At 37.8% G+C, this 20,346-nt stretch overlaps 3 protein-coding genes across 4 annotated transcripts; 1 reads left to right on the forward strand and 2 right to left on the reverse strand.

Annotated features, from left to right (window-relative positions):
* Positions 1-813: 813 nt before the first annotated feature.
* Positions 814-4,971, reverse strand: LOC145483299 (protein cornichon homolog 1-like). Of its 2 annotated transcripts, XM_081461784.1 has the most exons (5): positions 4,254-4,971; positions 4,118-4,186; positions 3,052-3,164; positions 1,971-2,114; positions 814-1,623 (listed from the first exon to the last, which is right to left on the reverse strand). In XM_081461784.1, the coding sequence occupies exons 1-5, from the start codon at positions 4,326-4,328 to the stop codon at positions 1,599-1,601; spliced, it is 426 nt and encodes a 141-aa protein (XP_081317910.1). In that variant the 5' UTR covers positions 4,329-4,971; the 3' UTR covers positions 814-1,598. The 2 variants fall into 2 exon arrangements, with proteins under 2 accessions (XP_081317910.1, XP_081317911.1); XM_081461785.1 differs by lacking the exons at positions 814-1,623; positions 1,971-2,114 and adding an exon at positions 1,634-1,970.
* Positions 4,972-4,994: 23 nt separating this feature from the next.
* Positions 4,995-10,038, reverse strand: LOC145483300 (coiled-coil domain-containing protein 167-like). Its single transcript, XM_081461786.1, has 4 exons — positions 9,940-10,038; positions 6,530-6,624; positions 6,347-6,399; positions 4,995-6,022 (listed from the first exon to the last, which is right to left on the reverse strand). Exons 1-4 carry the CDS (start codon positions 9,958-9,960, stop codon positions 5,919-5,921), a joined length of 273 nt encoding a protein of 90 aa, XP_081317912.1. The 5' UTR covers positions 9,961-10,038; the 3' UTR covers positions 4,995-5,918.
* Positions 10,039-10,086: 48 nt separating this feature from the next.
* On the forward strand, positions 10,087-19,268 carry LOC145483298 (uncharacterized). The gene is made up of 11 exons (XM_081461783.1): positions 10,087-10,408; positions 11,522-11,659; positions 12,827-12,849; positions 14,203-14,234; positions 14,560-14,617; positions 15,262-15,361; positions 16,242-16,353; positions 17,545-17,587; positions 17,765-17,835; positions 18,229-18,337; positions 19,044-19,268. The coding sequence occupies exons 1-11, from the start codon at positions 10,198-10,200 to the stop codon at positions 19,266-19,268; spliced, it is 1,122 nt and encodes a 373-aa protein (XP_081317909.1). The 5' UTR covers positions 10,087-10,197.
* The last annotated feature ends 1,078 nt before the right edge of the window (positions 19,269-20,346 follow it).

Genomic DNA, 20,346 nt, shown 5'->3' on the forward strand with positions numbered 1-20,346 from the left:
GAACACAACAAAATGTCCCCAGCCAGGTCTCGAATCCAAACTGCTCAATCTGGAAGCAAGCTCACTAACCAGCAGGCCACCGCACCTCCACTATCTAATCCAGGAGGAGTAGAAATATTCCCAGTCACTTCAGGCCACAGACACCAAAATAAGTCGAACAGAAACTGGCATAGACCAATGGTCACACTTCAACTCTTTGTTTGTTTTTAAGGTTTCAGTCAGCGTTGTCAAAGGAAGCTGGCTGCGGGCCAAAATTACCATCTACTTCATGATCTCAGTGGGTGAGCAGAGGTTCCTTCAATCTTCTTCGATCTTTCTACAAAAGTCAGGAAGAGGAATTGCTTCCTCTACCCAACTTTTCTAGGAAGATCGAAGGGACCTCTGCTCACAGGGTACTCTGTTGCGTTATTCTTTCAATTCTGCAAAATCAGCCACCTACTCCAACAAATAAAGCTTCCTACTTGAAAATGTGGTGGCAACCCTGGTTAAGGTAGATTAACTTAGGTTGGAAACAATGAATTATCATGGAACTAAAAATAAATGTAGACCTAAGACCCCCACCCCTCTGGAAATTCCAATTAAGCTCCATAAATCTCTTTAAAGTTTTTGGTCTTACAGAACCCCCACCCACCCCCTAGGAAATCCAATTCCTTCCGTGGGGAAGTATGGATATTTTATGGAACTGCACATTAGCCTCTAATCACTGTGGAGGTCCAACACAGTTTGTTTGATCAGTTTGACCATGTGAATTAACTCGGAGGTCAAATTGAAGCTGCCTGCTTCAAGAGATGCTTTGAAACTAGCCCAGATTAATTATTGAAATGTTTCTAACTTTATTACATAATATTTAACATTTGAGCCATAAAATACACTTCATTTTATTAGTGACAGAGATGCATGGTAGCTTTAAGCCAAGGTTGCAGCAAATAACTTGTGATACTGTGTAATGATCACCTCGATGTCTACAATATCAAGTTTGCGAAGTTCCAAAATCAAGGCAACCACATGCACTACAATATGAAATACAAGTTACTAGTCTAAAGTTTTTAATTTAAGTGTGGCATGCATGTGAGGAAGCATTTCATAACCCACAGCAACAACTATTCCATTTTGAGAGTATTTTGGCAAATACTACATGTACCTCAGTGACCATCAGAATTCTAAACATTAAACTAGACATCAGTTATTTTTGTTCAAAAGGCCTTTAAAAAAATTTCCAAAAGCCTTTCTGGGAGTCACTGCCTGATAGTCTGTACTCCACATAAACATTAGGGACCTTTAGATTGAGTATGAGTACGATTTTGAATTTCAAACCAGTGACATTTCTGGAGCCCTTGCTCTTCATGTTGGTTTTAGGTAGAGAGGGTAGCTCATGGGATGAGATGGGTATGTGATTTGATGACGTGAAGCCTGAAAACTAGAATTGAAAAGTCGTACTGTCTCATACTTGATCTCGTACTTGTGCTCAAATCTAAAGTCCCCTAATAATCCCTTTGCGACAACCGCCATCAACCCTTGCTAGGGTCCCAAGACCGAATGAGTTGAAAATCAATGCTGCACGGATGGATTTTGCTGTTGTCAGGACTCGTTAGACTCCATTACACCAACATAGCATACATCATCCTGAAATGAAACACAAGAAATTGCTTTAGCTTAGCCTGGAACTGGCATTTCACATCATTCTTTTAATATCATGCAGCGATGTTTGATGATGATTCTTGAGGACTGTGAATAACAAAGCATCTCAATTATGTTTTGTTGCCTAAAACATTAGACCAGCTAATTAGATTTATTTCAATTGTAGGCTTGAAAGTACTAAATCAACATAATTCTAATCAGTAGAGTGGCTGGCATTTCCAGTCAAAACAAAAAAAAAAAAGATTGAAACAAGGTGAAAAGCAGTCCATTTAAGTAATGCTGTTAAGCCAGGATAAATCCTTTCAGTCTGTGTAGAATCAACAGTCACATACCTATAGAGATAATAAAAGAAGCACAGTAGAAAGAATGTCAGTTTAATCCACCCCTCCTTCTGGCAGCGAGACATGACATTGGCATTCATAACCTCTGTTGGGTCATAAAGACCAGGTACACTCATTACTGGCCTGTTAGAATACCTAAGATAGAATCAAAGCAAACTCATAAAATACATGTAGTTATCACAGCGTGTCCAGCAGCATGGTTGTTCAGAAAAATAGGGGAAAAGAAAATCATGATTGTAAAAACAGGAAATGTAGGAACTTTCTTTCAAAAAAATTGGAGAATCAATTAAACCACTTTGATGGACAGAGGTACGTGTACATGTGGCCTCCCTACACCCCATCAGCTATTTTAGTTCAGTTCAGTACCACAAGTGTAGATATATAACAACACAAGCATCAGAGGCATTTTGATTTGAAAAGTTATGTACATGTACGTTATATAATTTATAAATAGAAAAAACAATTGAAGAGCAATCAGCAGTCAATTGTAAAACTGATCCTTGGGAATGAATATTAAATTTTTCTTCCATCAAGACTACTGTTTCTACTATGAATTCATCAATTTGAATTCCCCAGTCTTAATTTACAACTGAACAACTCCACAAGTTTCACCTTGTTCAGAAAATATGCTGTATTTTCAAAACTTCAACGTCAAACCAGCAGACAACAGGAAACACAACAAATCCTTAGTTAAGTTTCAAAACAACAGCTGTTAACTCTTAACTTTACATAAAATAACAGTTCACCCTTAATTTAACTTAAATTAAATGTCAGTTCATCTTTAACATGGCTAAATGACAGTTCACCCTTAATTTCATTTTCTTCTCAGAAACCAACTTTGAATCTCAGTGGACTCACTGGACTGTTGGTTCAAAAATCAATTTGCTACACAAATGCAGTAGAGTAAATTAAAATAGTATGCCGCTTAGTTTCTCCTTAGAGCAATGATGTACCTAAGCTCTTCTTTCCAAGCCAGATGATAAAAGCTGGAAAATCTTGAGATTTCTTTTTCAACATTATATGATGACAAAAAAAAAAAAAAAAAAAAAATTACAATAGCACGTTCGGTTACCTGTGAATATTGTAAATTATTAGAGGGAGATTAAAAAGGAAGGCTGTCCACTGGCCACCAGCTAGCAAAAGAAGACTTATGAACAAGTGTATTCCATATTCTGGTAAGACAAGCTGCAATAAGAATTTACAAAGAAAATAATAAGAAAAATAACACTATTAGCAGGGCTCAAAAAAAAAAAAGTGCCATCTGGTCGTCCAGGATAGGCAGATTTTCCTGCTGGGCAAGTCACTTTTCATTCTCAATTGCCTAATGGATCAGGCAAGTAATTTTACAAATAAATAAAAATGTAAATTAGGACTTACACAGGGCAAGCAAAATTTGAAAGCTACTTGTCTGAAGAGCAAGCTGGATTTCAAGGTTTTTTTGAGCCCTGTATTACTATTGCTCTTCATCTTTACATTTATTTATCTTTTCAGTTATTTTGAGGGGTAGCCAGCTGTACTTGTAAAACAAAATTCTGCCCTCTGCGAGTTCAAACGTATCAACACAGAGAAGGTCATTTGGAATTTTTTTTCTTGAGGGGGGGGGGGGGGATGGGGGAGGGTAAAAGGATCTTGAAGACAAGATTTAAAGCAAAATTAATATGAGACAAAAACAGCAAAGAGGTAATAACAAACCACTAAGAAAAATTTTGTTTTCTTACAAATTAGAAGTGAATTTCTTGACCAAATATCATAACTGCTTAAATATCAAAAAATAATTAATTATTAATTATTAATTATAAATTATTACAGAAGTGAGGGCCAACTCTTAAGCCTATTTCTCGAAAATTTAATTCAAGAACAACAAGTTTAAATAATTTCCAAGTCCATGCAGTGTAATAAAAATGCTTAATATACAACCTTAAAAACTTTAGGAACCACAAAACCATTACTGTAGCAGGTGTATTTTCAAGTTACAATCCAGTTTATTAATTAGCAATGTTTCAAAAAGCACAAGTTTATTCAATGTTGGAACTAGTACGAGTACCATAACTACTCTGGTTAGTTTACAATTTAATCTGTACACACAGAAATACACTTCGAAATGTCAATTGATTTTTAGAGCGTTATATTTAACTCACCGGATTCAAACTATTGCACAGATCGACTGGGTTCTTGTAGTCCGTTTTAAGGTCATCGAACGCTATAATCTATAGGAAATAAAAGAACTCAGAAACTGCAATAAATGTACGCCTACAGTGATTCACATATACTTACGTTCCAAATTGCCAAAAATATCAACACAATACTGATGAGAATCGCCAAAATAAAAGTAAAAACTTCAAACGACATTTCGCTTCATTTATCTTTGACACTTGTTCGCCAAGATGGCGAGGCCAGGTCACAAAGCTTAGTACCCAGTTGGTTGTCCTCGGCAAAAGACGGCGGACTTACGGATTATGGAAGAGACCTGGGTTTTAGCCCTGAAGGTAGGCTTACACCCGACTGGAGCAAAGTGCAAGTCGGAGAAATCCCATATAAAAAGTACGGGGGTGCTCATCGAAAATTTTGAAAGCGCATGATCTCCTGTCATATATAACTTTTTGGTTCAATACTCTAAAAGGTACCACAAAAGCTCATACTGTGGTCCTTTTGAGGCTGAACACCCGATGAGCCCCAGAGGGGGGGGGGGGTACCCCCAGAAAAATTGGATGGGGGTGTGAGGCCCACTTTCCAAAACCCTTACCCTCTTTATGATCAGACCAAAAATTTGATACCCTACTTATGGCCATTGCGGCTGGCACAGTTGCCCTCAACATAATTTATGAAAGGCTTTTGTTGATGGTCTTGTTGATTATGTTGAAAAAGTAGCCTCTGAAAAATACTTCACTTAAGACCAGAGTGCAAAAACCATACTGGCCATACCCTATTTGTGACCAAAATGGCTAACCACCATACCCTTTGGGACCACTACATAGCCCATATAAGGGAGTACCACCCCCCTCCCCCCACAGGCATATGAGGTACCAAAACCACGTTTTTAACCCCCAAAAGGTATGACGAGAACCCTGGTCCTTTCTATATGGGAGTCTCCCCCCTTCACCCTGAGGCCACTGTCACAGTGATTTGAGCAGACTGAGACAAGTGAAATCATCCACACTTTGCCTGATAAATACTTTTTAAGTAGAATTGTGGATGATTTCACTTGCCCCATGGTCAGTCTGTGGTATTTTATGCTTTCAGTGCTTTGGGTACCGCTACTGATTTGGGTACAGGGGTAACCCAAATCACTATGACACTGGGTAAGCGTGTAGACTGGAAGAAAGCTGGGTCTGGATGAGGTTAGCTATTGATCAAATAGAGACATTAACACATCCCTCTTATGACATTTAATGATTTGATGTGTCCCCAGGTGTGAGAATTTGACATTGGTGGTTGATACAAGGGTGGGCCATTTCAAAACATATGGCATGGGTAGGGGAAAATCTGGAACTGCTTGTCTCTTTGCACAAAATTATGCAAAGATAAATAAATAAATAAATAAATAAATAAATAAATAAATAAATAAATAAATAATTGGGTTTCACATTATTGTCATAATTATCAAATTCTGGTTTATGTTTGTCCTGCAATTAACACACAGTCTACTCAAGATAGTGGAAGGGAAGGATTAAAGTAGATGAAAAGCGATATTGATAAACAGTGTAGAAAGATTAATTTTAGCAGGAAGGGGGTGGGGAAAGACTTCTACTATAATTATTATGAAGCACTGTCCATGTTTTGACATTTAATTCAAAAGTCAGAGAGAGCTGAAAGTGGATCTAAAATATAATTACACAGAAACAGCTGAACATTCAGAGCATTCAATGTTTTTAATCTCTCTGTATGATAAAATTCAGTTTTCTATATATGTACAGGGTTTTTATTTTGTATCAATAAGGTTCAGCTACATATTAGTAGGTATCCAAGAACAAAGAGTGCAAGGATTGCCACCGACATGACCATGGATTTTCTGTTTTCTTTATGTAGAGTTCCTAAGAATTTCTCTGTAGAGAGAAACATGAAGAAAATGAAATAACTCAAAATCTCAATTACAAGGTCCAGAATGCAAAAAAAATTTCACATGTAGTGACCCGCAATAATTGTTACATAATTAAGTACCTTGCCAGAAAAGTAAGACTATCCCCCTTTTTTGGTAGTATTGCAAAAAATGTTGTTGTTTGTAGCACCTCCTTTGCAACTTGCAACCAAATTTGTTAAAATAAGCCAACTACACTTCCTTTGTCTGTAAGAGAATTCAGAAATACAATGGGGTTTTGCTTATTGGTGGCCAAGTAGTTTTTAATAATATACATGCTACATATTCTCACCATGTTCTTTGATCTCTTCTTTTAATTGCTTTTGTTTGTTCACTAATTCATCCCTGCAGTAGATAAAAAATATACAAGAGAATGCTATCACTTTACGGAATGCAATTTTGTCTTAATGAGTACCGCTAAACACAAATCTCAGATAATTTTTTTTTTCCGGTAAATAACAATTGCTAAGATTACCTTTCACCATCTGACATTTTCTTTAAACGAGGACTTCTGTCAATCATGTCCAGTTCATTTTCACACCCTCTTATGTTATTTTCAACATCCTCGATCTAGCAAAAAAACATCTAACAGAAATTACTCAGTTGTCATTTCTGACATCGGCACACAGTTTGTGTGGATCATCTGTACTAAAGGCATCCATGGTCGAGTGTCGATCGATACCCTTGATCGATACCCACAATCAACCCTTGATTGACACTTGATTGATACTCGATTGACACTCCATCGACACCCCGGTTGACACTCCATTGACATCTTGGCCGACAATTGACTAATTTTCAATTGATGTATATGTTTTGGTTGACACTCGGCTGACTATCAAGCGACTGTTGATCAAGTGTCGATCAAGTGTTGATCAAGTGTCAACCGAGTATCGACTGGGATGTCCATCAAGTACTGATTGAGATGTTGTTCGAGGGTATTGATCAAGAGTATCAGTCGACACTCAACCAGGAATGCCTTTAGAACATGTGATTCCTGTGTGTTTTGAAAAACAAAACCAGCACCACCAGGCCTGTAATTAAATTTTTCAATGCATTGATGATGTAATTCTATGAGAGTAGGACACTTAACCAAAACTGCTAACTGTAGAATTATTATAAAACACGAAACCTCTCATTTTTATCAATGACAACAGCAACAACAGCGGCATCCTTGTCACTCTTTTTAACATGTAACTGCAGTGAACACAGGCAATGGCCTCTTCAAATAAGCACAACTTTTGAACTCATTTGATTAGCGTTTCGAACAAGCATTGCATTGTTGTTCAGGGGTGCGACACTTATTTGGGGATGGGGCATCACAGATTGGTAAGTATTGTCTTGCAGTTTTATGCTTTTTTAAATACGTTTCTATTGTATAATAGCACAATTGCAAAATGTTATCATCTCCAACATCTGAATAGACCTTAATTGCGGTTTTCGATGCTATCTTGATGGGTAGGCAAAGCGGTCAGAAATTACAGTGTTTGCGTGGGAATCTGATGGCAAATAACTTTTTTCCAAAATTGAATTTTACACAATTCTGTGGTTCCAGAAAATATCCATACCCCCACCCCCAACGGAGGGTCACGGAAATTCCAAGGGGTAGGGGTGTCTGACATAGGTAAATTTCCGAAGGGGAGAGTTTTCTTTCCAGTGGGTGTGAAATGCAATTGAATGAACACTATTGTACTTTCCCAATCAATTCAGGTAACCAAACCAACAGAAATGTTCCATCAGTCGAAATAAGCGTTCGATTCTTTGTCATATATTTTCCATTTTTCTTCCGACGTTGTACGACAGATGGGAATCCTGAGCATCGTGTTTGTTGGAAGTGAAGTTGAACAAAATGCCGACGAAGAGGTGCAGCAATACATGAACAATGATGATATTTTACACTTTGAAGATTGTGCTGGATTTAGCTTAAACGCAGCTCAGATGCTTTTTCCAGCGTTAATCATGCTGTCAATTAAATGAGATTTGTTCTTTGGGCCGTTCTTTGTTTATTTCGTTTGATACTCGCACAAAATTATCCCCCATTTCGGACTTGCCGTAACTAGGTTATCAAATATTTTCATCGTTATCCATGTAGTTAATAATTTGCTAAATGAGCCAAGTCGATTCAAAGCCATTTGTCTTGAACTATATGTAGCCATGGACAGCGAGGAGTGTTGGAGCGGTAGCCGAGATTTCATTCGGTCATTTATAGAACGACTGAACAGTGCATGTTTCATGTATGAAATGTATGACAAATTAAAAAAAAAAGACACAAAATGATTTTACTATCATTTGCAAACTACAGAGACAAAGTGTATGACTTAATTGATGTATTCCTTTGGTGAAATTAGAAACAATAAAGCACCATTTGAGAAACTGCTGTTTTGAAAAAAATGTTGCGTGACGACTTTACCACATGTGTAAAGTAATTCAATATGTTGTTTTGACCATGCATAAATTAAAACTTCGACTGGGTTATTTGAAAGAGCTTTATGTATGTTTCGATATTCTTGACATTATGAAAACTTCTTTTAATGAAGAAAAAGTCAGCTGCTATGCCATTTGGGAGTGAAGCGCTTCTAAGTCAGTTGTTTATTAGTTCAAACACTGGTTCAAACATTTTAACATGACATGAAGGAATGTGCCGTGTCTGCAGTCTACAGTGAAAAAGTATGTCTTTGACTTCAATGTAACTATAAGCAACTGCGGCTAAATTTTATTACAATTAATAGGGAATTTCCGAGGGGTAGGGTGGGCCCAAGTAGAAAAATCATGGAAATCCCAGGGGGTGGGGGGAGTACCGTGAAGCCCCCTGGAACGGAAAATCCTGAGGGGTGGGGGGTCATACTGGAAAAAAAACCCTCCGTGGGGGGTTATGGATATTTTCTGGATCTACACATTTTGAATCAAACCATTAAAATACAAGGTAAAAGATTGTATTCACTAAGTTTGAAGGATTTAGCCTGGCTAGAAGATGCTCAGCTATTTTTCTAATTTTCCACACATCTGTCTGCAATTTTTTTCCCGTGAACCGAGTCTAGACATCCGTCTACCCAGCCAAATTTTACAGACAAATTATCGAAAATTAGAAAAATTAACTGGGCATCTTCTAGCCAAGCCGCATCCTCCAAACTTGATGAATACAATCTTCTACATGTACCTAGCATTTTAATGTTACAATTCACAAATTATATGCCATCGGATTCCCATACAAATACTGTAATTTCTGACTGCTTTGCGTACCTGTCATAAGCATCGAAAACTGTGATAAGTTCTGCTCATTTGGGCTTTGCAGTTTTCTTCAAGTGAACCATGACCATTTATTCTGCATTATGCCTCAGAAATAAAGCATAATGAAGCATATTTTATCTTTTAGTTATTCATATCCTTCCACTTCATGCAGTGTTCATTAATGACAACAATTTTAAACAATTGGTTCAGGCTTAGCATGCACCTCGTGTGGGAATTTTTCAGTCAAGGCACATCCAAGGCCCCTAGTTTCTCCAGTGCTCTCCAATCTCTCAAAGTGCGTCCATAACCCGCAACAGGCACGGCTAAAAGCATGTTTTATATGAATTGTAGTGATAATTAATAAAGCAACTTAACAGCTTTTATTTGCGATGATGAAATCAAATTATAATTTATGCTTCCTACAGCTGAAAAGATATTTCTCTGCTCTGTTGTCGTTTTCTTTGTCGATGCTTTTTGGGGCTAGCTAGAAAATAATATTTTTTCCCACTGAACGACCGACACTAAAGGTAATTTTGGAAATAATAAAGCATTTTCTTGCTTAGAACGGGCGAAAAAACTGGCTATTTTGTGAGAAGCACTGTTAAATGACGCAGTTAACATTAAACATTAGTTTCAAAACAATTTGTTTAAACTTACCTGACTTACAATTGTAGCCATCTTTCGCTGAAAAGAAAGAGAAAACGGAAAAGAAAGAAACAACAAGGCGACAAAAAAAAGTGAGTTAGGGCACTGGTAACTAAAGCTACTTCCACTGACCAAAAATTGTGGGCTCTTGAAGTAAGGACTCTCTAATGTCTTGATCCGTTCTTCAGTTCACTTTCAGCAAATTTACGTGGATATTCCCGGACTGTCTCATTATATTTACAATCCGGAAGACATTCAGAGAATAGAGTGATGGAACAGTTGCCTTATTGGCTGCTTTTGCTTTCAACCTGGGTTCTCGTAGTGTTCTTCCAGTGCGCCAACTGTTACCCATCAGAATGTGTTCTTCCTTTTCCGCGCAGTTATGTTGTGTACCATTTGGACGAGCAGGAATCGATTGATGTTGATGGAAAGCTGGACGACAAAGCATGGACTCGTGTTTCTTGGACAGAGGATTTTATAGGTGACCTGACTTTATGTCTGGCCAAAAAACTCTCTTTGTTTCACCAGCCACTAGTTTTCTGGCTTCTCAGTAACAACAGTAGCTGTTGTTGCAGTTGAGTCTACGGTCAAATTTTCTTTTGTTTAAAAGCGCATGCAAATGACCCTTTTGCCTCATTTGTATGTCAAACCGCAGACAACTGTAATAACGGCTATACATTACCAACAATCTTCACTATAGAGCGGTTTTCATTTGAGTGTCGAAAAGTATTTGGTATTGCACTTACTACGCCACCCGATTGGTTTAAAACACTCGCGCCACTTTTTCATCCAGTCAGGAGTAAAACTAAACCAATCGAGATTCACTTGCATGCATTTTCCCGTGCTTTGTGTCAGCTACATGTAATTGCTTGGAGTTTTGATTGGTTCACTGGATTATCTGTGTCCTTTGTGATTGGCTAGAGTGATTACTTTGGTTTTGGTTTTACAACACTCAGTTGAAAACCCCTCTGGCATGACTACATCTCTGAAGCTAAGGTGAGGCAGGAATTGGGGAGGTGTGAAGAATTTTTTGGATGTGAGGTTGCTGATGTTTGCCAGGGTTGAGTAGTGCAGAGGAAGTTGGTCCGCCTCAGATTAACCAGTGGTTAATTACCCAGCAGCATTTCTAGAATACAGTCTCAGAGTCTCCTGTCAGTGATAAACCTTACATGCATGTACTGTCGTGGAATACTTGCCCCAAAATATTACTCAGTTTAAAAAGTATATGCTACAGGCCACAGAATAGGTTAGTTTTAGGGAGGGCTATACTGTAGTATATTTAAAAGGTTACGCATTAGTCTTTAGCGAGTATTTTGTTAAGGTTAAGGCTAGTCTATAGATGTAGTCTGCAGTTTGCAGCCTGTATTTTTTATTGACTTCCCGAGCTACCTCTGGAAGGGGCTATACTTGAATAGGATGCTGTGGTTAAATTGGTAATTTGACGATTTAATTCTGTCAATGAGGAAATTTTTTTCAATATTCTGCACAAACAGAAAATTCATGGTTGTGACTGCCACTGGCAATGCATTTTACGTACTTTAAGAGCAATATTTTAATATTTAATATTTTAAATTTTCTTCCATTCACAAACTAGATATTCAGGGATCAGACTGGAAAAAGCCCCGCTTTAGAACTCATGCTAAAATGCGATGGGATGACAAATACTTGTATGTTGGAGCCTTTCTTCAGGAGACGGATGTGTGGGCAAACCAAACAAAGCACGACTCAGTGGGTAAATGTCAGTCATACCATATCCTTTATGTCAGAAACTAGCCTATGTTTCAGATGGAAATTTAACCCTGTTAAAACGGATGGTACATACATGTAGTGTCTGCAACACAAGCTTGTCACAAACATGTGCATGACTTTTGGTGAAACTGGAAGCCACTCAAACAGTAGCCTGAAGCGATTATTTCACCTAAAAACACACTGATAACCATCAGGGGTGGATCTAGGGAGCATGTAGGGGATACAACCGCCCTGAAATGAAGCCTTATTCTTCGTGTTCGCTTTTAAAATTTGTTAAACTCGCCAGACAGTTACGTCATTCCTTAGTGGTGTACTTCATTCTAAGAAAAATCCTGGATCCACCCCTGACCATGGATAGCTTCAGCAAGGAGCAGGAAAAAGGGAGGACATAACCCAGGACCTGTCAGTGGAGTCACTCCACTGATAAACCTTAATGCTGTCTCTTATATCCTCCTATTTAGTGTCCAACAACCAGAGCTTACCCCAGTTTCTGTGACATGATGGAAAGGGGATGATTTGGACTTGAATTAGACCTCAACAGCTGGGAATTATTAGGATTTAGTTTTGCACTCCTTCTGTCTAGAAGTATAGAGTCAAACTGAAAGAAACAAATTACAATTACTTTGAGGCTCTGTGCTGTAATTGTTGTAACTGACCTTGAACTAATACAAACTGAAAATATGTCATAATTCTACGTACAATTCTTGTAATCCTTTCCTGTCCGTAAACCTTGCGTTTAAGTTATCATAATGATGCATTCTCTGTATGGCTTAGTGTCTCTTAATGAAATAACATTCCCTCTGCGAGATTCGAACCGTGTGATCCCTTTTATAGAGGTATGTGTCCCTAGGGACCTTACATAATCCTGCAAGGACTTCGTGTTCGTGCAAAACAGGGGAGGCAGTATCTTTACTCCCTCTGCATCTCATCTTCCGTGGCAAAAAATAAAGATGGCGGCAACTACATTTACCGATAATTCATAGAGCACAAAAACCTGCAGAAAAGTCCTAAAAACTTTAAACCTAGCACATACAATGTTGTCAATTAAGGGAAAAATTTTATTTATACAAATGAGTACAATATGCTGTTATGTATCTTCATTTTGTAAATAGTTTTGTCCTGATCACCTGCACATTTCTTTCATTTCCAGTGTTTCTAGATAATGATTTTGAGGTAAGCTGATTTGTGGAATTGCAGTAAAGAAAGAAGCAATAGGTTTGCTTTTCATTCCTGCAGATATTTCCCTGGCCCTCCCTAAGAAAATAACATTAAAGTATGTTAATAAAATTTCCAAAGTCAGTGAAATAAATGGTGAATAGGGCCTATTTTAAGTAGTAATGTCACCAGCACGAGTTTCTACATCTCCTTATTTTTCATCTCCCAGTATTTTTTTCCAGTTGGGCCAAAAATTTGCCAGGATGCTCCTTTCTGTGCATTCATGAAATGCGATGCACAGGTCTGGGTTCTTTTGCTATAACCAGGGCATACATGTAGGTCATGACCTAGTGGTACATATTTTGATGAGTTCTCCTCTACAGCCTATATTACATGTATGTCGTCAAGTTTATCACCTGCATAATGTGTATATAATGTGAATATTATGCCCAGATCTAGAAAAAAATCCAAAATTTGCACATACATTCATGTACATGTACTAGTTAATGCCATGCTTTTGAGTGTTGTACCATGGAGTATCCCACCAATCACATGTATTTTCTGAGTATACACACGAGTCTTTAGGTGAATGTGTACATGTATACCAAAAAAATACAAGTGACAAGTGGAATATTCCGTGTTATCATATGGCTAGCTCTGTGAGCGGGCAAGATGAATCAAATCCTGCGCTGTGATTGGCTACCCGAGCAGACAAGATGGAGCTATCTTGCCCACTCGGGACTACCTGCTGTGTCCCGCAAGAAAAATATCCCCAAAAGCCATATAATAAATCCTTTATTGACCAAGCTTGTTTGGCCAAGATGGCTGGATATTGGCCTCATTGTTTTTTGCGTATTTATGGACCTCGACTCCGTCTTGGTCCATAAACATGCAAAAAAAAAAAACTTGGCCAATATCCAGCCATCTTGACCTCACCCTTGGTCAATAACCCATACGTATACCACAAAAGAGCTCTGCATTTCTGTTTTATACCATTCCATAGAAAATACAATGGCCAACACAATCGGTGGGACATGTGTGCAGTGCACCATGAGAGGGTCGGGCGTAATACTATCAAATGCACAACTTACAGCTTTCCTGTATTCTGATTGGCTGTATTTTTTATGGCATGGTATAATGTGATGTGTACATGTACATTGAAAGCCCAATATTTCTAGAACCTGCAAGGGAAACAATTTAATATTGTTTTGTAATAGCTGGCTTGAGTTTGAGATGAAATTAAACTTGCAATGAAATAATACCTCCCACAAACATGGAGGTTGGAGTAATTGAGGGTTTAAGAAATCAGGATTCCAATCAACAGTTAGTAATAATAATTATTGTCCTTCTTGTTCTTTAATCACTTGGCAGGTATTTATGGATCCAGATAGAGATACCCACTGGTGAGATGAGTAATCAATATTTATTAATGAAATAATTTGATAATCATTATTAAGAGTGGTTTTCAACTAAGTGTCGTAAGACCAAAACTAATTACCAGTTACTCACCAATAAGACTACTCACCCAATCTCAAACCATAGTAAAACCAGAACCAATGAAAATAATTGCCGGATTACTTTCAACACTCAATTGAAAACTGTTCTGATGTAAATAATGAATTAAAGTAATATTAGTCATTGATCTTGGTATAAGACATAAATAAACGAATTGCCTTCCTGTTTAACAGTGAAAAAAATTAATAAGGGGATTTGATTTTACCCACTCAGGTACAAGGAATTTGAAATAAATGCCATTAACACAACCTGGGATCTTGAACTAAACAAGGTGAGTGAGTTAACTCTTCACAGCATTTTGAAAAAGATATGAGAAATGCTAAGTACAGTACTAAATAAATGTCATCGATAAACCTTTTGCATTCCACTTGGATTTTGTCATCTTTTTATGCCAATAAGTGCTTGTGCCATCCCAGAATCGGTGCCACACATTTCAACGAAATAAAGTTATTATAAAAATAAAATTATCAAAAAAATATAATTATTATCATTATAATGTGCTGTCTTTAAATAAGTGCCAAACCCCTTTGAAATGACAAGGCAATGTTCACACTCTTTGAAACACTTAATCTAAGCACATCTAAGTTCGGGTGCTTATTTTATGAGACTTACACCCCCTATGCAGCTACATAAAAATAATGTGAACAAAAGATAAGTGGTACACTACAAACTGTGGCTTAAGTTGTTGCTATCTTTTTGTTTTCAAAAAAAGAGGAGTTTTATGTTTTATTCAGTCAAGTTGGCCATCCTTGAAAGTCTCACATTAAACTGTTGAGAAATTTAATAAATGTGCCATTGGGTGTTTGAGTAAACGCTGAGCAAACAGTGTTTTTATTAGGGAGACTGAGTACATGTAGGAACCTAAAATTCTGTAAAAATTCTGTAAAATGCATACAAGGTTTCTCTTTCCTGCAGCCATATCTGAATGGTGGTACACCAAATAGCAGCTGGGAGATGCCAAGCATGAAGAGTGCAATTTACGTGTCGGGACCAATCAATAACCCATCTGTTCCAGGTGACTGATCATGAACTATTCAATTTGAGTTCATGAGTACTGTTAGTAAAAGTTCTGTTAAACCCTTGTAGTTTTTTTTTCTCTTAAAAGGGTGTCAAAGAGGAAAGGTGGGGGAGTAAGAAAAATGAGGGGGGAAGCTTCTCATGGAGGTGCTGACAAATTCAGCAAGTACATTAAATACAAGTCTATGTATGAGGCTTTTTACTGGTCATTTTGGTTCAAAAAATTAATGTTACACAAATTAGTAGATTATAATTATTTAAAACCTAAATGTGGGGATGGATCACTTCAAAAACGTTATTAGGTACTGATAAATTTTATTAGCCATCCATCTTGAAAATGTGTTGTTGAGACTTGGGTCACCTGGTGCAGGGAGCTTGAGGTGGTTGCTGGGCCCTTGGATGGTAAATGAAACAAGGCTAAAAAAATGTAAATTTGAGCTTGCCCTTTGGACAAGCAGCTCTGAATTTTTTCTTGCCCTGTGCCAAGTATTGAAATGAATGTACTTTTTATTTGACATATTATTTGGCAGGTGACTTACTAGCCCAGCAGGAAAATTTCCCTGACTGGACGGCACTTTTTTTTGAAATAATTTATATAGTGTATTGTACATGTAGTATTTGACAGTGAAGATATCACAACAGACAACGCTATTGGACGCTAGTGTCTCTAGCATTTTCAGTCAGTCAATTTATCATCTTACACCCACCCTACTCATAAAATTCATTGTTGCACATGTCAAGGTTTTTATGAATTTCATAAAATTAAAATTATTTGCATATTATCTAGTAACGTTGTTTCCTACCTGAGTGTAAAATTCTGCTGTAAATATCTGCTGATTTAATTGGGTTGTTTCCATTCTTTACACTTATTGTTCAAGACAAGTACTGGACCGTAGAGCTGGCTCTTCCATTCCACAATCTTGTTGATCACAGTCCCACAGCGTCAGCGCCACCAAGGAACAAGGATCAATGGAGGATAAACTTTAGCAGGTTAGTTTACACCTCAAACCTCGGTATGAAAAACGATTTCCTGTCAAAATTCTGATGACAAATTTTATTCTGGGGAATCTACTCTCAAAGTAACAAGCTTCTGCACTGTACATCTAATTGGAAGAAGTTAAGATGAAATCCAATAGGAAATAAAGCAATTTCAATTTTTAGTGGACAAAAACCTTGTAACAGAATAATTTTAAGTATTTTACAGTCCTTTTTGCATTTTCTAAAAAGTAAAGATATTATTTTAAATATTTGCCTGAAATAACATCAGACACAATTTGCCATGGGAAGCCAAGGAAATAAATATTTAAGTTCAGAGAAATTGTGCAAACAGGTAAAACTTCATCATCAGTTTCATTTCGCCAATATTTCCAAGTGTTTCATGATCATATGAGCTTCAAAACTTTGTTTTTGACCGTGGTGTTGTTAGGAATGATTTCTCTTGAGAAGATATTTAAGAGTCTCAGAGAAGTTTGCAATACGATGTAAATAATCTCGCTACAAAGTTTTTGTTTGCTTGTTACTCGAACTTCTATGGTGGATTTCCTCTTAATCTCTGTATAACACTGTGTGTTTATATGGAGAAGTGCTCGTTATCAGTCTTAAAGATTTCTGCATATGAGATTTGGGGCTGGGGCTTATTTCTGAACCAGAGGTTGCGAGGAGGAAGTACTTCTTACAGCTTGTCTTTATCACCATTTTGATTACATTTTTTTCACAAGACTATACAAATAGAATGAGGGGTTTAATTCTAGAGATCAATACAGTCAGCTGCAAGTAAGCTTTCTGAGTGATCTAGGGTAGGGTGAAAAGGGATTTCTTCCTTTTCCTGTAATTCCCTTCCAGAGAGCTTGCTCACAGGCTTGCCAAACACCAAACAGGCATTAAAAAGCAAAACAGATCAAGGGTTGCAAGCAATTGAGACCTATTACAAATTCCGTAGTAACATGCGCCACCAGTTTTATACCACTGATGAACTTGTAAATTTTCTCCTAGGTTTTATAATTTTAGTTTACTATGCACACTGTAAAGTGCGTTTGGACATTTATTGAAAAAGCGTTATATAAATGACTATCATTATACTTTGGTAAACATTTTATCCTGGCTGTGGCCCTTCAGTATTTTCAAATGATGATGATGATTTTTATTATTACAGCAATGGTAATATTGTCTTTTTCTGTGTAGGGTTGAGTGGCGTGTTAGGAATGTCCATGGGCATTATGAAAAGGTTGGTATATTGGATGCACACTGTAAAATCTCCCATTTGCTGATACTCAATACCTGTGATTCCGGTGACAGGGGTTAAAAGCAATGCAGTATGTCTGAGTACTTATATTCGTACATGTTCCAAAGACACCCAAAGACAATTGGGTAGGGTCATCACTGCGTCCAATGTTTCTCACAGGTTCCAAATGTACCTGAAGACAATTGGGTGTGGTCCTCACAAAGTGCCATTAACATGCACCTTCCAGAAAGGTACGTACATGTACATTCAATAGAATGATGGGTAAAGCCTCTTCGATGCCTGGTATGGCTTGACAGGTCGACAGTTTAATTCGGTTTCCGTAGCTTGTAACGACTAGGCATGTTGCTGCTAAGCCAGGCCTGGGTAGGATTTCCGTCCTTAGGGTTGCCTCCCCTTCAGCTTTTGTCTGGTTGTCCTAATAATTCACCAGCAGCAGTTTTTGATTCCTGGTTGGAAAGAGGTGCACAACGAATTTTCGTATCTCTCCCCAGTCCCACTCCACATAATCCCATCACTTTTCCAAGTCCCAATGTTATGCAAAAAGTCGTTTCAGCCGCGAAGAAAGCGAATAATTTTGAAGTAGGTTTCTTTATTCCTTTTTTTTTTTTTGCTTGTACCTGTAGATGGGGATTCATTCAGTTCAGCACAGATGCAATAAATAAGACAGAGTTTGTTCCTACACCCAACTGGCCTGTGTACTCAGGGCTGGTAATGCTTTATGATGCTGAAAAGGTACGGGTTAGGAGTTTTTTTTACTTTCCTGTCTTTCTCTAAAGGTAATGATATCATTTTGGCGGCCATAGCTAACTTCAGTCTTGGCAACTGTTTCCAACGGGCCATTTTCGATTTATTAAAATTCTAGCATGGCTTCGAGGCTTGGGGGAATAAAACAAAACAAATTTCTTACTCATCCTTCCACCTCGATGTCATTTCTTATGTTTTATTCCCCCAAGCCTCGGAGCCAAGTTAGAATTTTAATATATCGAAAATGGCCAATTGGAAAAGCTTCTTTACAACTTCTATCTAGGCAGGGATAACGTTTGTTCTCTTCGCGTGCGTCAAAAATCCTGTCTGTCAGTATTAAAACGTAATACAGAATTTGCCCCTTTTCCCTAACAGTAAGGGATCACAAAGCCCAGTGGCCAACAGCGACCATTAGGTTGTCCCCGTTCTCGTAAAGTGAAACGAGGAGTTATGTCACCACCCCCTCCCCTCCCCTGTTGAATGAGATGGAATTCTTGTCCATGGTAGGTTGCTCTCCAGCATTCTCAGGTTGTCCCAACAATGCGGTACCCATCTATACTCTTTGGTGGAGAGAGGCACTGTGAGAGTAACGTTTCTCTTACAAGAAATTCTCCAAAAGTCAATTGATAAAGCTCATAATTATCTTGAACATTTCTGAAGCTGTACTTATTGTTCTTTTTCTTCTGTATTGTAGAAATTCATGGCAGTGAATGGTTATTTCACGGCAAACCTGACTCAGCTTGAAATACCTTCTGCCTTGAGAACTGGTCAGTGTGATTATGAACCTGCAGTGCAAGTTGAGAAGACTTACAATTTCGAGGCAACAGTCAAACCGAATGATCAGCGGCTTCCCGTTGGACATATACGAGATGACCGCCTTATTTGGTTCTCTGATAAAAACCGCTATCTTGAAATTTAGCCAAAAAGAAATTATCGTGTTATTTTGTTAGAAGCTTTTAAATTATTTTTATAGTAAGTATATGACCGTATATGAATGCTCTAGGCCGGGCGGAGTCTGAATCATCTGCCTTGCAGAATCAACGGAATTCATTGCGACGTCAATTTCGGCTAAATTAAAGGGAAAAAGTAGATTTATTGCGCGCATCGGCGAGCAATTCAAAACACTATATAGCTTAGTATTACTGGATGCGGCGTGGGGCCTGTAACGCCAGGCCATAGGTTTTAGGTTATTACATGTAATTTTACAAGTGGGTTTTGAGTGTAAAACACTCCATTTCGACTATTTCGAATTCCTTTTTTTCGGCTAACGCATAACTTCACGCTCGTTAACGCGGCTGAAACTGTTAATGTCATCTCTGGCTCTACGTATAGTTCAGCGCGGAGTAGTGACTTTACCTTCCTCGGTTTTACTAGACTTCTAGTTAGATAATTCTAATATTGCCCCGGAACTCTTTTTTTACTCGCCTACAAGACCGCTTTAGATCCTGACTATCCGCTGTTTCCAATTTTCTCATAGCTATATATCATCCACTTGGTGCGATGAAAAAAAGAAGATTAAAAAGTATCACAAGAGGCAAAACGCAACTGGAGTTGCAATCGACTGATAACTTACAGTGAGATACTAAACCACGTACCAGCACTCTAAATATTACATCACAAATAATAGTTAATCATAATTGCTTTACTGATATTAGAAAACAAACTACTGTGTGGAGGTACGTAAGATCAAAGCAAGGTAACATTGGAGTGATAATCTATTCCTGGTTCAGTCAAACTGTAAACTATCAGGGATGAAGAAGTACGTTATTTTAAAAATAGCGATGACTTAAATGATACAAAAGTAAATTTGTTAAATGTTAATAAGCCGGTTTATTGAATAACGAGGTTTTAATTGCCAGGACTCTCAAGTGAATGTAACACGATTTTAAGACTTCTTAGACCAAGGAGTCCTTTCCTTAATATAGTGACCGTGTGAAGAGGCTATATTACACCGACTCTCCTTTGGTGGCGTAGCTTGGGTCTCGATTTATCCGGTT

Source organism: Orbicella franksi, chromosome 4 (genome assembly GCF_964199315.1).
Source record: "Orbicella franksi chromosome 4, jaOrbFran1.1, whole genome shotgun sequence".
Taxonomy (NCBI): Eukaryota; Metazoa; Cnidaria; class Anthozoa; order Scleractinia; family Merulinidae; genus Orbicella; species Orbicella franksi.

Bases quoted from the DNA above. Each gene is read 5' to 3' on its own strand.
- LOC145483299 (XM_081461784.1), bottom strand. From the start codon at position 4,328: ATGTCGTTTGAAGTTTTTACTTTTATTTTGGCGATTCTCATCAGTATT. The intron at 4,187-4,253 runs GTAAGTATATGT...TATTTCCTATAG, and splicing joins TATTTTTGGCAATTTGGAAC to ATTATAGCGTTCGATGACCT. The intron at 3,165-4,117 runs GTGAGTTAAATA...TTCTTATTGCAG, and splicing joins TGTGCAATAGTTTGAATCCG to CTTGTCTTACCAGAATATGG.
- LOC145483300 (XM_081461786.1), bottom strand. From the start codon at position 9,960: ATGGCTACAATTGTAAGTCAG. The intron at 6,625-9,939 runs GTAAGTTTAAAC...TTTTTTTGCTAG, and splicing joins TGGCTACAATTGTAAGTCAG to ATCGAGGATGTTGAAAATAA. The intron at 6,400-6,529 runs GTAATCTTAGCA...TATCTACTGCAG, and splicing joins AAAATGTCAGATGGTGAAAG to GGATGAATTAGTGAACAAAC.
- LOC145483298 (XM_081461783.1), top strand. From the start codon at position 10,198: ATGGAACAGTTGCCTTATTGGCTGCTTTTGCTTTCAACCTGGGTTCTC. The intron at 14,235-14,559 runs GTGAGATGAGTA...TTACCCACTCAG, and splicing joins CCAGATAGAGATACCCACTG to GTACAAGGAATTTGAAATAA. The intron at 17,588-17,764 runs GTTGGTATATTG...TGTTTCTCACAG, and splicing joins TCCATGGGCATTATGAAAAG to GTTCCAAATGTACCTGAAGA.